At 38.6% G+C, this 20,864-nt stretch overlaps 3 protein-coding genes and 1 long non-coding RNA gene across 5 annotated transcripts in view; 2 read left to right on the top strand and 2 right to left on the bottom strand.

The window, feature by feature from the left end:
- Positions 1–13: 13 nt before the first annotated feature.
- On the bottom strand, positions 14–1,359 carry LOC111668404 (uncharacterized). The gene is made up of 2 exons (XR_002761726.2): positions 1,255–1,359; positions 14–262 (listed from the first exon to the last, which is right to left on the bottom strand). It is a non-coding gene; the product is annotated as an uncharacterized LOC111668404 (long non-coding RNA).
- A 1,252-nt stretch (positions 1,360–2,611) lies between these two features.
- On the top strand, positions 2,612–6,504 carry sdr39u1 (short chain dehydrogenase/reductase family 39U, member 1). Of its 2 annotated transcripts, XM_023424451.2 has the most exons (6): positions 2,612–2,749; positions 3,784–3,890; positions 4,015–4,097; positions 4,529–4,650; positions 4,747–4,899; positions 5,710–6,504. In XM_023424451.2, the coding sequence occupies exons 1-6, from the start codon at positions 2,734–2,736 to the stop codon at positions 6,135–6,137; spliced, it is 909 nt and encodes a 302-aa protein (XP_023280219.1). In that variant the 5' UTR covers positions 2,612–2,733; the 3' UTR covers positions 6,138–6,504. The 2 variants fall into 2 exon arrangements, with proteins under 2 accessions (XP_023280219.1, XP_087034961.1); XM_087178835.1 differs by lacking the exon at positions 2,612–2,749 and having other exon boundaries at positions 3,789–3,919.
- Positions 6,505–6,622: 118 nt separating this feature from the next.
- On the bottom strand, positions 6,623–12,032 carry mettl17 (methyltransferase like 17). Its single transcript, XM_023424441.2, has 14 exons — positions 11,833–12,032; positions 10,949–11,090; positions 10,684–10,833; positions 10,486–10,573; positions 9,935–10,016; positions 9,633–9,706; positions 9,451–9,545; positions 9,276–9,346; positions 8,706–8,813; positions 8,432–8,500; positions 8,248–8,298; positions 8,052–8,144; positions 7,241–7,437; positions 6,623–6,923 (listed from the first exon to the last, which is right to left on the bottom strand). The coding sequence occupies exons 1-14, from the start codon at positions 11,899–11,901 to the stop codon at positions 6,830–6,832; spliced, it is 1,383 nt and encodes a 460-aa protein (XP_023280209.1). The 5' UTR covers positions 11,902–12,032; the 3' UTR covers positions 6,623–6,829.
- A 339-nt stretch (positions 12,033–12,371) lies between these two features.
- Positions 12,372–20,864, top strand: part of parp2 (poly (ADP-ribose) polymerase 2) — a 10,394-nt gene continuing 1,901 nt past the window's right edge. Inside the window, exons 1-16 of the mRNA XM_023424433.2 lie at positions 12,372–12,558; positions 13,629–13,838; positions 14,350–14,517; positions 14,774–14,844; positions 15,662–15,712; positions 16,111–16,207; positions 16,370–16,445; positions 16,529–16,631; positions 16,760–16,913; positions 17,131–17,269; positions 17,405–17,468; positions 17,607–17,741; positions 17,994–18,121; positions 18,304–18,403; positions 18,771–18,869; positions 20,239–20,363. Coding sequence (XP_023280201.1) covers positions 12,486–12,558; positions 13,629–13,838; positions 14,350–14,517; positions 14,774–14,844; positions 15,662–15,712; positions 16,111–16,207; positions 16,370–16,445; positions 16,529–16,631; positions 16,760–16,913; positions 17,131–17,269; positions 17,405–17,468; positions 17,607–17,741; positions 17,994–18,121; positions 18,304–18,403; positions 18,771–18,869; positions 20,239–20,363 — 1,793 coding nt within the window. The 5' untranslated portion in view covers positions 12,372–12,485. The remainder of the gene's footprint in view (positions 12,559–13,628; positions 13,839–14,349; positions 14,518–14,773; positions 14,845–15,661; positions 15,713–16,110; positions 16,208–16,369; positions 16,446–16,528; positions 16,632–16,759; positions 16,914–17,130; positions 17,270–17,404; positions 17,469–17,606; positions 17,742–17,993; positions 18,122–18,303; positions 18,404–18,770; positions 18,870–20,238; positions 20,364–20,864) is intronic.

Here is a 20,864-nt window from a genome sequence, read left to right as displayed (position 1 = left end):
ATTCAATACACAGTTTAACACTTTCAGCTTTATTTAGCAATGAATTTCACAGTCCATACATTGTCACAAGATTACACTCAGTGGCCACTTTACTTCATTGTAGAGTCTAATTCAATTCATACAACATCTGCCATATTTTTTAACATTTATGAAATTCCTAAATGGACAGATTGATATCCCTGAAGTTTAACTGACCTGGTGTTACACTGTGATGATTAAGTGTTACCTTAATGTTTTGAGCAGTGTATATCCAGGACCGGCTCTGAAATCCAAAAAGAAAACACAACAGGTTAGTCTCAACTTGCAATATGATGAGCACCATACTACTATCTGTACTGTCAAACCCATCAGTGCAGTGAAAGAATAATCATCAGGTTCAGGTGAAACACGGACTCACATGCAACTCATCATCAAGGTTTGACTGTATAAAAGTGGCTTTGAGGTGCAGATCAGAAGTCCCCACAATACCCCCCCCCCAGTGTAAATGATGCCTGGCAATATTACTCTCAAGTCCTGCACAGCAGAACCAATTATCCCAAATTCGATCATTTCTGATTATTGACTAATGAATTAATTCTGAAACAGGCCACATTCTGCATAATGAGTACTACTCCCCTAAATATAAAAGGAAAACATTGTACTATTTACACATTAGTCTGCAGATTCAAATACAATGTACTGTTAAAGATTAAACAAGTGGTTTCCATCCCGTTTGCCTTGCAACCCCTTTTGAACAAACAGTATGGAGTTGGGGCCCTTTGTCACATGCTTCAGATTTGATTGATCATTTCCGCTATAGATACATTTCCTGCAAATTCTCAGCAAAGAGAATCATCTAAATGATTGTTTAAGGCCCAAAGTGGAACTAAAACTAGCTCACATTTCACAATAAGTTTAACAGAGTACCTTTAAAATTGTACTTAAGTACAACACATGAGAAAATGTTCGTATTTTCTAACCGTGAAAGTAATTCATAAAATAGGCATTTAAACCCAGCACACCTGATGGTTCATTAAGATACTAATTTAGTCATTTTAACCCAAAGGCACCGTTTACTCGGATTCATCCTTCTATCGCCAGCTGTAAATTTCAGCTAATTAGTAACAGAAAAAACCCCACGAGGTCGGAGGAAGCAGCAAGCTAACAATGATAATCTGTGCGGAAAACAACCGCAACAAACAGCCACCGGCGGACACATAAATTCACCAGCTGCAATGCTATCAAAGTAATTAGATACAAATCGCCAACAAGTACCGTGGATGAAGCTTAACACGTGCTGGTTTCCATCTCTCCGTCGACACACGACCGACCTCCACCACCGCAACAAGGAAGAGAGGCCGCTAATGAGGCTGAGGCTCAATTTATCTCTTTATCAAAACCACGTGTTTGCTGTCCTTCGTCACAAAACAGCTTCCAGAAAACTTCCGGGTCTGCTGCAGAATAAAATAATTAAACTAATACTTATAATCTTTTGATCAAAAATGCATTATAATTACTGCATTTCATTCTCAGAGCAGTTTTATTCTAGTGACTGTGTCGGTATTAGTGAATTATAAAACTTATATCAACAAACATACGGATATCATTCAGCAGCTGGAGGGTCACTGCTATGCACACAAACGTTTCTAAACTAATAAAATATATACATAATTGATCAAATATACAAATAATGGTTAGAAATGTATCAAATAAAACATACACGATTGTTCTTCATAATATTGTGAGACATTAGCTTTTGTGTTGTTGTACCTTATATTCCCCCCTTTTTGATTTATTGTGTATTTTGTTTGTAGCGTTTTGTTTGGTCTGTGATTATACTGGCAACTGAATTTCATTTATGTTATAGCTGTTTTTATCATGCTGTGAACCATTAACCAAACTGGACAAAAATATATCAATTAAAATGATTTACAATAAAACAGATAAATAATAAAGATTTATTTATACTTATTAAATATATACACAATGAAGTAAAAATTCAACTTAATTAAGTAGATTACAGTTGTCGTTAGTTTTACATCTCTGCTCCCTGAGTTCAAGGATGAATCACTGAATGGGCCGATCGAGCACAGGCCCAGGCCCCCCGAGGAGACTGGGGGCCCTTGGATCAGAGCTTCATATGAAGTGACATTAACATTTCTTGTTGGAAAGTCATTTAAGAATAAGAGACACAAAAATTAGTTTTAAAAAATCATGCAAAACAACTACAAAGAGATGTAAAATAGGCACAATGAGCACAAAATGAGTATGCCTTGACAAAAAATTATGATATAGAAATGCAAAATAACCCCATAAAGAGACAGAAAGAGAGTTTAATAGATGCAAAATGACCACACAGAGACAGTTAACGACCAAAAAGGTACACAAAAAGAGTATCAACAGACACAAAACAACTAAAAGTATTTACAAAAGAACCACAAGGGAAAACAAAACGACATAGATTCCCTAAATGAATACACATGACTTCAGTAAGTAAATATTAAGAGACAACTGACTGCTGTTTAAATAAACCCGTGATTGAATGTCATCTGTTATTTTAAAGCACATTCCCATATAAAGCTCCTTTTAAACTACAAAGTGACGTAACTGGTAGCAGAAGTTACGGAACTCCTCTTGGTCCAAAAGGGCTAAAACGCAACTCACTGATATAACAGAGCGGTGCAGCCATAAAGATACGGTGTAACGTGCAACGACGTTGTTATTTAATTACGATTGGACTGTAATTCGGTGACCATGAGAGTCTTAATAGGTATGTACGATTTCTAAAGAATTACATCTTTTTTATTTTTTATAAAGTGGTTCGGAAAGGTCAATGTGACATAACGCTACCTGCTAGCTTTTAGCATTGCAATCGTAAAGGCATAAAGTGAGACTTGTGCATCTAAGTTCCGTGTGCATTTTGTTTACCCAGAAGATAACAGTAAAAATATGCCAGCTATGTGATTAAACCTAGAAAACTGCCACCTCGTGGGTTAACTGTTACACAAAGCTAAGATTGATAAAGTAATGCACAAGTCCTGTTTTGTAAGCATGTATAGTGCGCATGCGCACTGCTCTGGCTATCAGGCGCTTTCAATGTGACAATAGAAAGGATATTTACATTTAAAAATATACTGACAAGTGTTTCTATTATTTTCTGCGTCTCATTTATCAGTGGGAGTAGACTTAGCACCACAAACCACATCCTCTAAATCTGACCATTACTTTCATGAAGGTAGCATTTATCACAGGAGTGTGTGTTGTATTAGACGGCATTAGTTTTAGCTAGGTATACCTAAAGATTGATTTCAAGGTCCTCATATACAAAGGCCTTAATGGGCAAGGACCAAGCTACATTGCTAACGCCCTGATTAACTATGTACCCTTGAGAACACTGAGGTCATCCACTGCTGATTCATTGAAGGTTCCCAGCAACAGCCATAGGAAAATTGGGGATGCAGACTTTGGCAGTTACAGCTGTTCATTATTTTATCTCATTTTACATCAATGTTTTCCATGTTTTTCATTTTAGATTAATGCTTTTAACAATGTTCAGTTCTTTTTATGTCTTTTCTTTTCATGTGAAGCACTTGGTGCATGTCGTTTCTTTATTATAAAGTACTTTGTGCTACATTTCTTGCATGAAAGGTGCTAAACAAATATTATCATTATTATTATTATTAATAATGGAAACTGGTGTGTATAATATTTACTAATATTAGTAAGAAATATAACTTAATTTTCTCTCAGATATATTGTAACTGATAACTATTGGATTCTATGTGCATCTTGTCTTCCTTGCAGGAGGGGGATCTGGCTTTGTGGGCCGTGAGCTGACTCGTCTGCTCAGAGATAAAGGTCACGAGGTCACAGTGATATCTCGACAGCCTGGTCCAGGGAAAATAACATGGGTGTGATCTTTGTTTAATTCAGAGTAATGGTAAAACAGCAGGGAATGGGGTTGGTTTATGAGCTCCTGACTCACCTCTGCGACTAATGAGATACCATTAACTGTACTCATCTGTGCTCCTGCAGGGCGAATTGGAGTCCAGCGGCCTCCCACCTTGTGAAGGCGCCGTCAACTTGGCTGGAGAGAATCTCATGAACCCGCTGCGATGGTGAACAAATACAGATTTTCATTTCTCAGATCCTAAGCTGACCCATTCAAGTTGGTTGGTTTCATCTGACTAACAGTTAAAAACCCCATACATATAGTTACTATCAAAATGCATATGATGAGGAAAAGTATAAATTCCTGAAATCTGAAAAGCTGGAACCAGCAAATGTACAGCACTTCAAAAAATTGACTAAAACATTAGTAGACTATCAACATAGTTGGCGATCAGTTTTTTTTGTTAATGCACGTATCAATTAATCAACTAATTGTTAAGCTCTAAAAATAAGCAGAACCTGAGTGACAACCACATACAGCTGCACTGTTTAACATGTAGTGTTAATCACAGCTTGGATTTTCTCAGTAACTAACACAAATAGATGTTTATTGTAGCTGGATCTCAATCTGCTGATCTGTTGTTACTTTTGCCTCCAGGTGGAACGAAAGCTATAAAAAAGATTTGTTCTCCAGTCGCATTGATACTACAAAAGCTCTGGCTCAAGCCATTGCTGCCTCCCCCAGCCCCCCTCACTCCTGGGTGCTGGTATCAGGTGTAGGTGAGTGTTTGCCTAATGACAAAAACTCAAAAGTTCTCATATGCTGCTCGGAGCAAAGCTGTTGTATATTTCCCTCTTTGCTTTTTATGTCCACAGCTTGTTACCAACCCAGTCTGACAGCTAAGTACACAGAAGACAGTCAGTGGACACCATTTGACCTCCTCTCCAAACTCGTCAAAGAGTGGGAGGCCTCAGCACTTCTGCCTGAGACTGTGGCACAAAACACCAAGCAAGTCGTCATCAGACCTGGTAAGTAGAAACTGCATTTTTACAGACTAAAAATTCTGAAAGTGAACATTAATGCCCATAAAGGGTTGTTGCAGCTTCAGAAAGTTTTACATTGTTTTCATGTTTATCAAAAACAGGCTGGTTTGTGACATGAGATTGGAAGGAAAAGGTGTATTCGGTGATTTCACCTTCTCTGGAAGGAGTTCTTGGTCACTGTTGTTTGAGAGTAGTTGATATATTGGTTCTTATATTTAAAAGTCTAATTTCTTTTATGTCCACAATTTTGATTTGGTGTACCTGCAGGGTCTTGAGTGATTACACTCTCCTGTTTGATATCATGGGTTTGACATTACAATAATCTACACAACCACATATTGGATGATTTCTGTTCTGATCTAATGTGCCACAGTTGTCTAGAATGAGAAAAACTAAACACAAAACATCAAAATAATGATCCAAAAACCTACAACCCTCCCTTGTGCTCTATCATCCTATCTACCACCACCCCTCCTCCTTTCTTTGCAATTTCCCCCAAGGTTACCCATCAGATGACAAACACAATAACATTACATGTAGTTTAATATTTTAATTAATTTAATTATTTCAGTCAACATAACTTTCAATTAAAGTAATTAAAAACCATACTGAGTATCTACATCCAAAAACTGTTATTAATATTTCCTGTAAGATGATAACTGTACATCAGAAATATCAATAACTTCGGTGTATCTTAGAAAAACAAGGAATCAAAAATTAAAAGTACTAAAAGGCGGTTTTGTATCGCTAATTTAAATACATTGCCTTGTTGTTCTTCCGCCCTCCCTCCACCAGGGGCAGTGCTGGGTCGCGATGGTGGCGCTATGAAGCAAATGCTGCTGCCCTTCTGGCTCGGCCTCGGGGGCACTCTGGGGTCAGGGAGCCAGCCGTTCCCATGGATCCACGTCTCTGACCTGGCAGGAATCATCGCCCACGCCCTGGAGCCCCCCACCGACACTCCCTCCCCTTCACAGCAGGTGTTTAATGGAGTCGCACCCGCGCTGAACACCAACTACGAGTTCACTAAAGAACTGGGCCGGGTTCTGAGGCGGCCCACCATTTTTCCCGTGCCAGGCTTCGTCATGAACGCCCTGATGGGCTCCGAGAGGGCGGTCGTCCTCACGCAGGGACAGAAAGTCGTACCACAGAGGACTTTAGAGGCTGGGTTTCAGTACAAGTACCCGGACTTGAGCTCAGCCCTGAAGGAGATTGTTGGGAGTTAACAGATTTTGGAGGAACGTGTGCTGACTTAATAAATTCTGTAAAGATGCCTTCATACTTACTGTATCATATATAAACAAAAGAAACAAGGATCACAAATGGGTAGACGACACATTTCTGTAAATCTCACATTCTTCAGATCTAAGGACTGCTCGGAAGATGTTTATGTGAGGATGCAATTGTTCAAGCTAAAATCTGTCTGACAGAGCAGGACGTCTTCGGCAAACCACTGAAACACACCTTCATTGATCAATGCCCAAACCTCAGTGTAATCATTTAAGCAATAGAAAGTAATGAAGATCAGTGGCTCTTGGCTTTTGGGATTCTTTCAATAAAGTGATGATATTTATCCAGATGGAGGAGAATACAGGTGAATGTCATGATGTCCTTTTTCTCCATTTTGAGACATTTTACACTTCAAATTGAGGTCCAAGATGATGGTCTGTTAAAGGTGGCGCACAATAAGCTGGGTAAAGTACAGCAAGACAAAACTTTGACTTTTTATTGAAATAATCTTGATTACCACACAATATCTGTTCAGTGAGTCAGTATTTTAGCAGTTCCTGTAAGGAGGTGCAGTTGTTATGTTTAACTATCAGCTGATGATTCATTGGAGGTCAGTCTTATCTCAGTTTTACGGTGTATTCCATTATTTCAGAAGTGTAAAAAAAAAAATCACTTCCTCCCTGAATCATTACTCTGAATCACTCTGGACGTCTTCCTGGAAGTTCTGAGTGACTGGCAGCCGATCTCCCCAGTCACTGCTGCGGGCACAGCGGTACATATCTCTGATCAAAGAAAATGAAAATGCAATTTTCAGGCAAATCTAGAGAACCCATAATCAGAACAAAAAAGCAAGACAACGAATGTGATCGTAGCACAGGGCACTGCAAACTACCATAAAGCAAACTTGTCAAAATGTTAGACTGTTTAATTCAGGAAAACCTCTTGCATGTCTGCTTGTTTTTAAACAAGATTTAACATCTGAGTAGCTTGGCTTTAACTGGCATGTTTGTATCTGTGAACTCGGGTATTGTATTGGCACTACTATTGAGGAAAAAAAATGATAATAGGTTTGACAGTATGTGTGATGCAGGACCTTTACCTGCTGTGTTTTCGAGCCGTCACCACCGTGTGTTGTAGTTGTCCGTCGGTGCAGCACATCTGACAGTGGACGTGTCTCGTTCTGCGCAGCACCGGTGCGATCAGCCGGGCCCAGTCCACACCCTCTGTTTCTGCCTCCGCTGCTCCACAGCGACTCAGAATCAGGTAACTGAACTTCTCTATCTGACGGTCATTGTGCTGGAAAAAGGAAATAACTTTATGATAGCTGTATTACATACCTAGCCAAAAAAAACATAAAATAAAATGGGTAAATTTAGGAAAACAAATAAGTTAATAAAAATAAAAGAGGAAGTAATTTATATATATATATTACTTTCTGGATCCTCTTTCATCTCATATCAAATAGTTTTGCTAGATTCCTCAGCATTTTATTTATTATCTCCATTTTGTAGATTTCATTTTTTTTATTTTCATAGAATTAATTTATATTTTCTGCCTTCTGTGAGTAACTGATACACTTGTGTTTTAACCTGTAATTGAAATAAAACACACTTGTGCAAAGTAAATAGGGTAGAGACATTAGCATGAGCGTGATGATACCCTGACTGAGCAAAGAAAACAGCTCCACCTACAGATGCTTTACACTTATAGACAGATTATTTGACAAATATGCAAAAGTACGAGGAATCCTATATTAAGTTTTTTAAAAATTGCACCAAAACTTAACACCTTGAGTTAGGATTTATTTTTTCAAACTTTTTATTTTCTGAGGTCAAGAATGAATGAAGTTTCATGCTTGACGAACTGATGTTTCCTTTTTTATAAAAGGAATACATGGAGTTTAGTCTCACCCCGGGCAGAGGCAGAGGTTGGTACAGCTGCTGGAAGTTGCAGGGGACGGTCAGCTTTCCGGCCAGTTTAGGACACATCAGTTCATGAGGACACTAGAAAACCCAAACAATAGAGAGAAGGTCCCATAAAGCCGCGACGCTCCTGACTGAAAGTATGGCAAGACATTTTTGAAAAGCAGCCGGGACTTAAACGTACTGGAGCAAACACTGAGGCTGGTCTGGAGTCGTGGACCGTCTTCTCTTGTTTCTGGAGTTAAAAGAACTGTAAGTAAACAGTCTGATTCCCATATTATCAGCGTTAAGTCATCTCCACAACAGCACTTACCAAACACCCCTATCAGGATTTTAAAAGTGTCATCTTATCTACTGCATTTGAATACCTTTAATAAAGTGTCTCTGGCTTCCATAAGAATCTGATGGCCATCTTTGGTCCCATTTTCCACCAGCACCTGTAAAAGAAAAAAACAAAAACAAAACACACATATAAATATCATTAAATAAGAGAGGTACCAGAAAAGTTTTCAAGACAAATTGTAATGTATAAACAAAATGTCTCCAACTTAGTACATGTTTCACTTACTCTGCAATGATAGAAAAACTGACAGTAAAGTACACATCATCTAAACGACGAGTTTTGTCACTACTTCAACCAACCAGATACGAGCTCGTCTTTCTCCACAGAGTGAACACCGCCTCTTCTCGCTCCTTCACATTGGGAAGCTCTGACAGGGTAAAAGCCGCGACCACCAAATCAAACTGCACCTGAAAGGAGGAACGCAGCACTATCACGGCTCCTTATCCTCAAGCTGTGGAAACTAGCACTGCTCTGACTAACAACCTGGTTTGTTGTTTATTTATTCAAATAAATTCAAATAAATGAATACAAATGGGTTTGGAAGCACAAAAACCAAATTATGTGTTTGAGGGATTTTTGTTGAGAAAGATCACCACTGCACCATCAGAGATAGCAACAGATTCTTAGTCACTCCAGCTGCTATTATCATACATATTAGATGCATCTGGGTAATAATGACTGTAGACGAACGATTCATGTGTCTTGGTGTGATCATTCAGAAAGAAAGAAAAAAGTGTCTATTTTGTCACATATACAGCAAGAATCTGAGTCTGAATACATTGAAAGCTAGAATATGTGTTCTGAAGAAACTCGCTGAAAACAGAATGTGTTTTTTCTGCTGCTGAAATAAAAACAGAGGGCGTACTTGCCTTAGGCGAGACAGGGAGGAACTGTCTGAAATAGACGTGTTTGATGAGAGGTTGAGCTCTTTCATCATCACCTGCTCAGCAAAACACACACACAAAAAAATGCCCCGATTGTCAAATTCAATATTTCACAAAAATGTAACAAATCTCAATTAAAATGACGTATTTGTGTGTCCACCTTTGAGAAGTCGTTCTGCCAGAATGTTCATTGGCCCAGAGCTGTCCACACACACCATCTCCTTCAAAGAGCCGGCCCAACACGAATGTGACGCCCTGCGGGAGAAAGAGAGAGAGAGAGAGAGAGGCTGAATTTATAGTCTTGCAAAACATGAAAACTCTCTTAATGTGTTGTACACTAACCAGACAACTGTCCCTAGCCCCGAACCGAAATCCAGGAGGGACTGAGGGGCAAAAGAGAGATCCCTCTTCTTTATCTGGAATGATAGAAAAACATCATCATCTAGGACATAAAATGGCAGAAATTTGACCTAGCAACACATTCATTTGTTATATCCACCTTTATTTTGTCACTTTTCGAAGTTTTACCACTTTATGTGTAAAAAAAACGTTTTAGTGCGACGTGGGTGAACTGACTCTTAAAGAGAAGCCCTGGCATCATCATGTGGGTTAACCTTATATCCTCAACACCTCAACGCTCGTACCTCATTCAGAGCTCTCCTCACAGCCGCGTAGCCCCCGGCCAGCCGAGCCGCCATGTACACCACGCCTGACTCTTCATCATACCTGAAACACAGACAGTGAGCTGTATATACACGCATCTACAACTCAAGGCTCAAACAATAGAAATCACCAGTTACTAGTTCCATGTAATGTACCCATAAACCTGTCGCTCCATCTCTGGCTTTGTTCGAAGCCGGATTCACTGGCATCACATTGTTATGCTTGGAAAGTCAATTTCAAGACTTTAGAGTCAACACGATAACAAAAACAAAATCAGTTTTGGTTCACCTTAAGGCTATAAAATGTTTTAAGTTTTAAATATTTTATATGGAATATATAATATTATAGAACTTGCACATATCAGATCTATATCTTGTGTACATAAGTTGTATAAAAGGATGCTCTTCCTCCACTTGGAAATTTGTGGATCGAGCAGAGAGCATTTGTGAGCACACCAATAATTTAAAAAAGCCAATAAATTAATTGATGGTCTCCATTTATCAAAGAAAGTGTAGATAAAAGCAACTGTTACTTCATGGGGGTCCAGTGATACGTTGTTCTTCTGAGCTCTGAAAACACTTTCCTCCTGATTCGGTCTTCCAGCGCTTCCTCATCTATATCTGCAATGTAAAGCACGTTTCCTTTTCCTCCAGCTGCTGCATCATACAATCTCTTTACAGTTGATACAATCCTCTTTCAGCTTTGGATTTATACAGCATGTCACACCCACCTCCTCTCTTCTCCATCGCTTTCTCCCAAAGCTCTTTCTCCAGGCTCACAGCTTTCTTACGCAGAGTCACATCCTCAACTGCTCGTTTTCTGCTCCACAGTAAGTTTGTGAGCTTGTGAGTGCGTTCGGTCAGCCGAAGCACCTGAGCACCTACAGGCGGAGGGATTCAAGAGTCGCACAGCATTTTGACCATATTAATTTAAGGACCAGTGACGCTGCAGAAATATTTGGCATATTAACTGATCAAAATCACAAGTAAACTTACTGTGAATAATGGACCGTGCAGCCGTCTGGAGTTCCTCAGGTAGGCGCAGAGTTTTCAGGTTGGTCACACCTGGGTGCTTCTTGTGCGGTTCTCCTTTTAGGAAATCTACCTGAGACTGTGGTTGGGCAGCAGTGCTCATTCGCTAAGGATAAATAAAGAAACTCTTTTAATTGTAGTGAGTTGATAGTATCCAACCTCCTTCAGGTCTAAGATTAAAGCAGACTAATATACAAGAGAGACCATTTGATTTGGTATTCGATTTAAAATCTGTACTCCATTTAAACCCATTTTATTTCTGATTTCTTCACTTATTAACTAGGATTTGTGGCCACTTTATCCATACACATTTTTGGGTGTATACTCATATTCTTTTCAATACATATACTGTATTAAATGAAGTTATCTGTGTTACTCACACATACACCTGCATATGAAGACTAGTAGATTACTAAAATCAACAGCACAATTCAAACACCAAAAAACTCACCAACAAAATGATGTCATTGTGTTTCTGAAGATTGTTTTTTTTTTATCGATTATATCTTTAGTTAGTTGTTCAGTGACTGGATTCAGCAGATGCACATCGTTTTAACAAATAACTGATTGAGACTGTGAAGTTTTTTTTTGCACTCAAATGTACATAAATAAATACGCAGACTAGGAGCTGAACGGGTAAAAGATGTTTCTCGACGCCAGCCTTTCAAATGGTGTCACATTAAACAGAGAAAACATAAATGTATTTAAAAAAGACAGTTGATAAATTAATGAATAAGAATATTATGTTAAATACCCTGAACGTGACAAATTGTTAATTTAATCCGTCCTGTTAGAGAGTTTACGTGTTTGACCTACATTGTAAAGATGCTGGGTTCCTTGACACTCACCCTGCACATCATCTTCAGGACTCCCGCTCTCTGGCAGAGGACACTGGCACTGTAGCTCCGTGATGCCATGTCCTTGGTGTCTGAACTCTATTTAAAAAGCTGTATTTTTAAATTTAACTTTCATCCACACCACGACGAGCACGGGAGCACCACATTAGCCTCTCACCAATCCTTCAACAAAATAACTCCGACCATGGCTTAAAGCGGAACCTTTGGCACCGAAGGTCTGTTCCCTGTTAAGAGGACATACAAGAGCGCTCACTCTGCGCTTATTTTCGGGCACAGTCGACGCTTTCCGGTGTGTGTCTCACATTTCATAGATTTCACATGAAAATTATATAGACTAAAATAAGCGAAAGCCAAACCTAACTTTAGGATATTTGTAATTAACGTTAAACTGTCACGCTCAGCTTTGTGCTAAAACTGTTGCCTGGGTAACAACCCTTTGCGAGGGTGTAGAGCGCATGCGCGACAAAAGTCTATTTTTTTTGTTTTTAAACCACTGAGTGATTCATCTTCATACAAAACGATCTTTAGCTGCACCGGCGAGGAAACGACAGAGGGGAAGTTTAAAGTTTGCCGCCGTGTCCGTCTGTTGTCACTGTGTTCCCTTTATTATTGTAACTAGCTAATTATTTTTTCCATAAACTACAATGAGGCGAACAAGAGGGTCGAGAAATAAAAGTCAGGGTGCAGCAGAGAATGAAGAAGTCCGGTCTAAAGCAGGTTTGTTTGCCGCTGGAAGCATGAGTTAGCTAGCTGTTGTGACTGTGCCACTTCTGCTCCCGGGACATGTCTGAACAGAACAGGAAAATTGATATTATGTAAGGTTTTTTAGTGACCTCGCAGTGCTGTTGTTGCAAAGCTTCTTCCGTATAACTTGCGTTCTCCTGAGGGTGATATCTTGAAACCCAGGGATGCAAGTGGTAATATTATAACACTGAATATCCCATAAGCACCCAGTGCATGTTTATTAGGTAACTAAAACTAGTATCTATGTACATTTACTCAAGTGCTGTACAATTTTGAAGTACATAAGTATTTTCGTTTTATGCTACTATATAATTCAAATCGCTACATTTATTTAATATCTGTAGTTCATTTTCAGTTTACGTAAAGAAACATGATATGATAAGCTCATTATATACCACACATTATTTAAGACTAAACTTTTAATTATGTCCTCTTTCTAAAAAGCTGGGGCCCTTTGTCACATGTCTCAGATGTTTTCTACAGAGGAGAGATCTCCCATTTAACTTCTCAGACGGTTTAATTGAAATTACTTTTTCAGGCCCAAAGATGTCAAAATTAAATAATAATAATAATAATGATAATAATAACTCTATTTATACAGCACTTTTCAAAACAAAGTTATAAAGTGCTTTACATGGTTTTCAGCAGGATTACAACATTGAGAACTAGAAATTAGGTGGTAAAATTAGAGAGTTAAATGATATAAAACAAAAAAAAAATGGACTAAAATACCCCAAATGTACGATAAAACAATAAATCAGATGGTAAAACAGCAGCAGCAAAATCATAATTTCATGACTCCACAGTTTTATCGTGTGTCTGTACATACTAAAGTAGCAATGCTTGATGACTTTTGTTACTGATTAATAGTTATAGGTAATTTTGATTAATACATCAATCATTTACTCTTTAAAGTGCAAAATAAAGACAAATGGCAGGTACAAGTTACCAAAGGCCAAAATACTGTCTTGAAATTTAAGTATTCAGCTTGTTTTAGCACAAAGTTTTACACAACCCCCTTTCCCCTCTCTGTCTGTGATCAGTGTGGCAGTGGAAGGGAGATGAAGGACAGTGGGAACCGTACTCGCCTTCAGACTGCGCCTTGTTGGACTCCGCTGTCTCTTCAGGGAAAACCTCGGTCACTCTGACTCTGGGCTCTGGGGCGGCCTACGAAGTCGACCTGAAGAAGATGGTCCAGATTAATCCTGTCACAAAATACAAGAGGAAGATTCGCTCTCAGACAGTAAAACCAGGTGTGTGTGTGTGTGTGTGTGTGTGTGTGTATGTGTGTGTGTGTGTGTTGTGTGTGTTGTGTTGTTGTGTTAGGGCATATCTGACTGCCATTTTCTATCACAGCACCATTTTATTTTATTATTTTAGATTGTTGTCACTACATTTTTTGGATGTGTATTTTTTGCACGCAGTAACTTAGCACAGTGGCAAAGAGCAGCAAAAATTATTACAATAACAAAATAATTGCCAGCATTTTGCATGTTACTAAATACAGTATCCACACTACACATGTTATATAAGCATGACTCATGGTGGTCAAAAAATCGTTGTAAAAAAAGTTTTCTGCCAGTTTTCCCCGCTGATGTTTTATAAGATTATCTCTCCTTTGTAACTTTTTTAACAAAGATTTTATGTAGTAGTAGTCACAGTAGTATTATATGAAGTATGTATTGTTTTTATTCAGTTTTTAATAATATAGTTTAAATAAAAAATATGTATTTAAAGTGTTTCTCCTGTTCTCCTTTTGTCCAGAAAGTTTGAATGAAGCCGGTGAATCGACTGCTCACAATGGGAGGCCAGTTCAAGTTAAAGAGGAAGAGGAAGAGGAGGAGACAGAGGAGCAACCTGCAACTAAGAGGAGGAGAGGGCAGAGCAAGCGTCAGACTAAAACTAAAGAAATGCCCAAAGAAGAAATAAAAGGTAACGTGCGTCTAATTTTCATACATGTTGTATATGTCATACAATTATAAAGTGAAAAACGATTTGGCGGTTGTTGAGGGAGTGGTGACAAACATACCTCAGCAACTTTGGCAACGTCATCTAGGGGTTTCTTTATTTGCTGTTTCTAAACACATCAGTTTAAATAGGATAACAGGAAATGTTGTTACCCGTGTTTAATATTAGATGTTACTTGAACTAATTAATGTTTTCTTTCTGATCTTTGGATGTTGCACAGAGGTTGTGAGGACGGTGGTCATGAAGGGCAAAGCTCCAGTGGACTCTGAATGCAAAGCCAAACTCGGACAGGTACAAATGTCCACACAAGATAAAGAGAGAAACTCATGGTTGGCATTGTTTCTGTTTGTGGTTTAACACCTGTTGGACACCACCTGTTTTCTGCAAAGCATTGCTTCAATCACAGTTCCCCTTCTTAGCACGGCACTGTTTGTGGTTTATTATACACAAGCGTGTCACTATTCTTTTTAACGTAGGGTGTTAAGTCAGTCAAAAATTGAACATGATAGCAGTTTAAATCTTTTAAATTCTTGTTCTACCAAGAGCTTCTCAGAAATGTACATTTCTTTGAAAAGGTCAAGTTAACACTCCATAGATAGGCAGTATAAAAAATACCACTGTGGTTATTGATATTTACTAAAAGCAGCAGTGTACATTGGAGGTTACTCAGGCTGAGTTTTCATTCTCTCAGTTGTTGTTGTTGCTGCTCTGGGGATTTGATTAGCAATCATTATTATTTTTTAATAAAACAGCCATACCAACACAAACAGCTGGGGCTGCAACAATTGGTTGAATAATCAAATAATCAATTGAAACAAAAGTAATTTGCAACTATTGTGATAATTGATTAATCATTTTACTGAAAATGTCAAACATGTGACCAACTGCAGCTTGTCATATATTAGGATTTACTGCTTTCCTTTGTTATATATGATGGTAAGTAAAATTTATTTTGTTTGCCCAACAAACAGTTGGTATTTAGAGCATTTCCCACCTTTAATCCTGTAATGTCCTTGTGTCTTTACCTATGAAAATGCACTTTGTTTCAAACACATAAAACAACACATGCGACATAAAGCGTTAATACAACTGATTCTCTCTCTTTCAGGCTCATGTTTACAGTGAAGGAAATGATGTTTACGACGTGATGTTAAACCAGGTAACCAGCTAAAATGTTTTGTTACACTCAAAGCTGCAGAGCTACATTGAGTAGTGCTGACTGACTAAAACAGTAATTGTGAATAATTTCAGAGACATTATGATCAGAGCTTATCACCATGGTTTCAGATACTGATGATTTTAGACTAAAATTTATTCTAAGCTTCATGCATCTTATAACCATGCATGCCATACATACGTTCATGTATGTATGGCATGAGATTGTTTATCGTTAACAATGCTGCTCCTGTGCTGGTTTTAAATGATATCTGAAAAACAGGAATTAAGTAAAGGCCTTAAAATTATCACATGAATTCTATTTGTGTTTTACATTTTGCTCTGTGGGAAAATGAAATGATTTTTAGGCTTGTGGCAAATACTTTCTTTCTTATTTTGCAGACAAATCTTCAGTTTAACAACAACAAATATTACCTGATCCAGCTGCTGGAAGATGACAACTCCAAGGTTTACAGTGTGTGGATGAGGTGGGGCAGAGGTGAGTTCACTATGTACTGATGATTCTTTGCACATTTGATAAATGTAAATGTGTGTACTTATGCAGGAAATGAACACAAGTAAGCTCTTTTCTAAAACCTAAACTGACTGATGAACCGGCTCAATTTAATGTATTTGGGTGGTGTCTCCCTTCTTTCATCAGTGGGCAAAGTGGGTCAAAACAGCCTCACAGCCTTTGGTGGAGATCTGCTGAAAGCAAAAGATGTCTTCAAGAAAAAGTGAGCTTGTGTCTCTGAAAAAATAGTTCCAGATGTCTCTCATAGACGTGGGCTCAGTGAAATTCTTGTCTGTTTTGCCACAGGTTCTTGGACAAGACCAAGAACGAGTGGGAACAGCGGGCGAGTTTTGAGAAGGTGGCTGGAAAATATGACATGGTTTTCATGGACTACAGCACAAATGAAAAGGTACGTTTAAAAATAAAGAACCAACAACTTCTTTGTAATTAGGACTTGACAATTCAGTGACAGGAATTTCCATCGAATCGAAGATAGGGTCTCTAGCTATCTACATAGATGTTATTTCACTGTTCCAGGAAGAGGAAAAGACCACAGTGGACACTGTACCCAAAAAGAAAATCTCCAAGCTGGATGTGAAGATCCAGTCTCTCCTAGAGCTCATCTGTGACCTTAAAGCCATGGAGGAGTGTGTGCTGGAGATGAAGTTTGACACCCGCAAAGCTCCTCTCGGTGAGTCTGACAGAACCAATCACAACAAAAATTTACTGTTATACTCTTTTAATTTCTACTAATAATAACATTCCCACATTTTGCTTTTAAGCTCAAGTTGTGCCATCTGACCACATGAGTAGATTCAGCTGGTAACAAACAAGTGATCAGTGTTTTCAAACCTCTTTCACTGCTGTGCTTCATATTTCAAATTCACAATTTTTTTTTCTACCTGCAGGCAAACTGACCTCAGAGCAGATCCGTGCAGGCTACAGTGCACTGAAGAGAATCGAGGAGTGTCTGAAGAGGAAGGGCAGCAATCGTGAGCTGCTGGAGGCTTGCAACCAGTTCTACACCCGCATCCCTCATGACTTTGGGTAAAGAATACGTGGCTGCACAGTTAGAGGGATGCACTAATGCTGCAGGGAAACTGATATCAGAGGGGTCACAGGTTTTCAAAATGTTTCACAAAGGTCTCTGTCTTGCTATGATTAAAATATGTAATTCTCCAGGTTGAAAACTCCCCCAGTCATCCACACAGAGGATGAGCTGAAGAAAAAAATTGCACTGCTGGAGGTAAAGGGGTTCTCCATTAATGTAAAGATTTTTAGCAATTTCAATTTGGTCTACACTTATTTTTTTATGTCTTCACTTAAATCTGTGGTCCACACTATGATATCTATTTATATTTTATCTGTATTATTTATTTTTCAGGCACTGAGTGACATCCAGATAGCAGTAAAAATGGTTCAGTCCAGTGAGGACGGTGACGAACATCCTCTGGACAGACAGTACCGCTCCCTCCAGTGCAAACTGAACCCTCTGGACTCCAGCACTCATGAGTACCAGGTCTGTTTTTTTCCTAAATAAGTATCTAACCAGTTTAGTGAAATTTCGGCCATCGGACAGGGAGAGGAATCCGTTGTAGAAGAGGCAAAGAGACACATTTCTCCACTGGCAGCTGCCTCAGTACACAAGAATATGTGTCATATTTAAAACAATTTGTGTGACTGTAAATGTTCATGAACCACTGAGCTATGTTTACATGCCTTCAAGCAACACGTTTAGGGAAAACTCTCCCCTCATCTCCATGTTTTGAAGGTGATAGAAAAGTATCTGCAGTCCACTCACGCCTCCACCCATTGTGACTACTCCATGACCGTCCTTGACATCTTCTCAGTGGACAGAGACGGGGAGAGCAACAGCTTCCTCTCACAGTTACACAACAGGTAATACAGGATCGCTGCCATTATCGGTTTATTTTGCCACAGATGTTGTGTGTTCTGTTAAAACACTTAATTTTAAATCTGCTTCGTTAGGTTCCAAACTTGCCCGTATAAAATGTGAAAATGATGCCAATACATTTAGTTTTTCATGAGAATGAACTCCTCTTCTTTGTCTGTCCTACCAGGACTCTGCTGTGGCATGGTTCCCGTCTGTCTAACTGGGTCGGCATCCTCAGTAAAGGGCTCAGAGTGGCTCCACCTGAAGCTCCTGTCACTGGTTACATGGTAGGATGGATGGGTGGATAGAAAAATACATGCATGATGCCTGTACTGTTTTTATGTTTAGAGTTCAAGTCAAAAATAAATAGAATAAATACATAACATTAAATTAATTTTGATAGTTATGTAACGGATGATAATGAACAAGTCATACATTCTATGATTACAGTGACAGTTTAGGCGCTAAGACCCAGCGACTGCAATTTCTAGAAGAGAAAGTTCTATATTTTTCAACTGAAGAAGATTGTACTTTGCACTTTGGAATAAGACACACATACTTCACTATCTATAAACTCTATGGACTGTATCATTACAGCAATATTTTTTTTTTTTATTACATTGACAATAATTTCCCTGTTTTTCTTCCATCCAGTTTGGTAAAGGAATCTACTTCGCTGACATGTCGTCAAAGAGCGCCAACTACTGCTTTGCCAATCAGCACAATCATGTTGGACTGTTGCTGCTGTGCGAGGTGAGTTGACCGACTGTTTCCCGTGTCTCAGCTGCCAGGGGCTCTTAAATAGCTGGTAAAGAAAATGTAGGTCGTTGTCTGCACATTACATCCCATCACATATTTAGAGCAGGCGCAGGACAACAGATTCAGTGGCTGAAAAAAGTATAGTATACACTGGATTTTAATTTAATTAAATTTTGCTGTGATGTGGCTGGTTAGTCTTCATATGAAGTCTATTTAAACACTGCATATTCAATTTGCTATAGCTTTCATATTCCTCTTTCATAAATATATATGTATTTTATAACAAAAAAGACATTAATACATTTTTTGATACATTTTGTGGGATTTGTCTTCTTGTGATTCTTTCTTGATTTCTTAATTACACATCAGGTCACATCATGAGGTACAGATATACAGACATTTGGTCTTTATATATATAATGTACCTGGCTCTTTGTCAGGATGGCCATTTGCCTAATGAAGAACAAGTAGGGTCGATACATTTTTTTGGAGTTAAAATCCAGTGCGACATGATACTTCTTTCCTGCCAGAGGAAATTTCACAAATCTTGCAAATGTGTAAATGCTCTGTGTGATTAAAAAATTGATCACAGATTAATGATGCACTTTAGCACTTTTGCCCATATTTACCTCTGTCATTTTCCAATTATTTTCTCTTCTTTTGATTGTTGGATATTTTATAGAAGAAACCTCCCCTCTTCATGCAATTCACTGGGTGGCAGTGTTTCTGGGTGTTCAAGGTGTTTTACTCACCAATTGAACTCATTTCTGTGGTCATCTGATTGCATTTATCCAGCATCTATATATTTGTTTCTGTACATCTATCTATACTGTTGTGGTGCTTAGACCTCATGAAGTATGAGCAGACTGAAACCTCAAAAATAGAGAGAGTTTTATTATTGCTAAAGAAAATTTTACTGCTAAGCAAACAATGTTGCCATCCAGTATAACTTGTAAACTGTAATTACATTGGGCATGATCAATCTAAAGTTGTGTGTAAATCAGTGAACAAAGTGGCAACAAACAGCGTCTTTTCCTCCAAAACTTGCCCGACTCAATTGTAAAGTAGATTTTCTTTTTGCAGGTCTCACACCTGCTCCTCATCACCTGTTTCTAGTAAAATTTTGTCTCTTAAAGTTACTGTGGAAGGTAGACAGAGAAGCTTCCTGACTTATCCTCACAAGACAAACAGTGGTGCTCAGAGGCTGTTTATTTCAGACCCTGTAGACCTGCCAATACAAGCCCACCTCTCATTAACAATAAAACCAACATGATTTGAATTGAATAGCACATTATGTGCTTGGCCCAGATGTGATGCAGCGCTGTTTCAGTGTCCCTGCTTTGTGTGTCTGTGCGTGGTTGCAGGTCGCTCTGGGAGACAGTAACGAGCTGGTCGATGCTGACTACGAGGCCAGCAGCCTGCCTGCTGGAAAACACAGCACCAAAGGCCTGGGACAGACCGGACCTGACTCCAAAAACTCTGTCACACTGTTAGTCTGTCTCATTACACGGATACATGTCATACAGGCCAAACATGGATTTAATTGTGCTCAGCTGTTACACAACAAAAATCAGTCAGTTATCTGAGGGAGAGAGTTTGCAAAGAAAAAAATGCAGGTTGACGAGCATAGAGAAAAGTGAACTAAAAGACAAGAATAAAAATATAACATTTGTAATGTTTTTGTTAGATATAACAAACATGAGTAGCCCAATTATATGAAGCTGTGACAAATCTTTACTTATAGTTATCTGTTAAAACATTGACATAACAACTATCATCACTGGTGTAGTGTGATGTCATGTGATGTGTACTATAAAGGTACATTAATTAAATTTCTAGTTTGCTATGTGGTCATGTTTGTAAAGGGTAGAAAAGTTTGATAAATCTGGGATGTTTCCAGCTATAATATCTATAATAATTTTATTAACTTCACAAAATAATGCATATACTTTGGTTCTATTCCCTGTAACCATCAGTGTTTCATTAGAGA

The sequence above is a fragment of the Seriola lalandi genome, unplaced genomic scaffold, assembly GCF_002814215.2.
Source record: "Seriola lalandi dorsalis isolate HSWRI2012SDOR001 ecotype SW California unplaced genomic scaffold, Sedor1 jcf7180002054736, whole genome shotgun sequence".
NCBI classification, from domain to species: domain Eukaryota; kingdom Metazoa; phylum Chordata; class Actinopteri; order Carangiformes; family Carangidae; genus Seriola; species Seriola lalandi.
Note: the sequence above shows the minus strand (reverse complement) of the source record. Positions and strands in the feature narration are given on the sequence as shown.

What these genes read in the sequence shown, in the direction of transcription:
- sdr39u1 (XM_023424451.2), top strand. An exon ending in GTCCAGGGAAAATAACATGG is followed by an intron (nt 3,891 to 4,014) that starts GTGTGATCTTTG and finishes GTGCTCCTGCAG; the next exon opens with GGCGAATTGGAGTCCAGCGG. An exon ending in CTCATGAACCCGCTGCGATG is followed by an intron (nt 4,098 to 4,528) that starts GTGAACAAATAC and finishes TTTTGCCTCCAG; the next exon opens with GTGGAACGAAAGCTATAAAA.
- mettl17 (XM_023424441.2), bottom strand. Translation starts at nt 11,901, where the DNA reads ATGGCATCACGGAGCTACAGTGCCAGTGTCCTCTGCCAGAGAGCGGGA. An exon ending in TGCACGGTCCATTATTCACA is followed by an intron (nt 10,834 to 10,948) that starts GTAAGTTTACTT and finishes CTCCGCCTGTAG; the next exon opens with GTGCTCAGGTGCTTCGGCTG. An exon ending in TGAGGAGAGCTCTGAATGAG is followed by an intron (nt 9,707 to 9,934) that starts GTACGAGCGTTG and finishes CTATCATTCCAG; the next exon opens with ATAAAGAAGAGGGATCTCTC.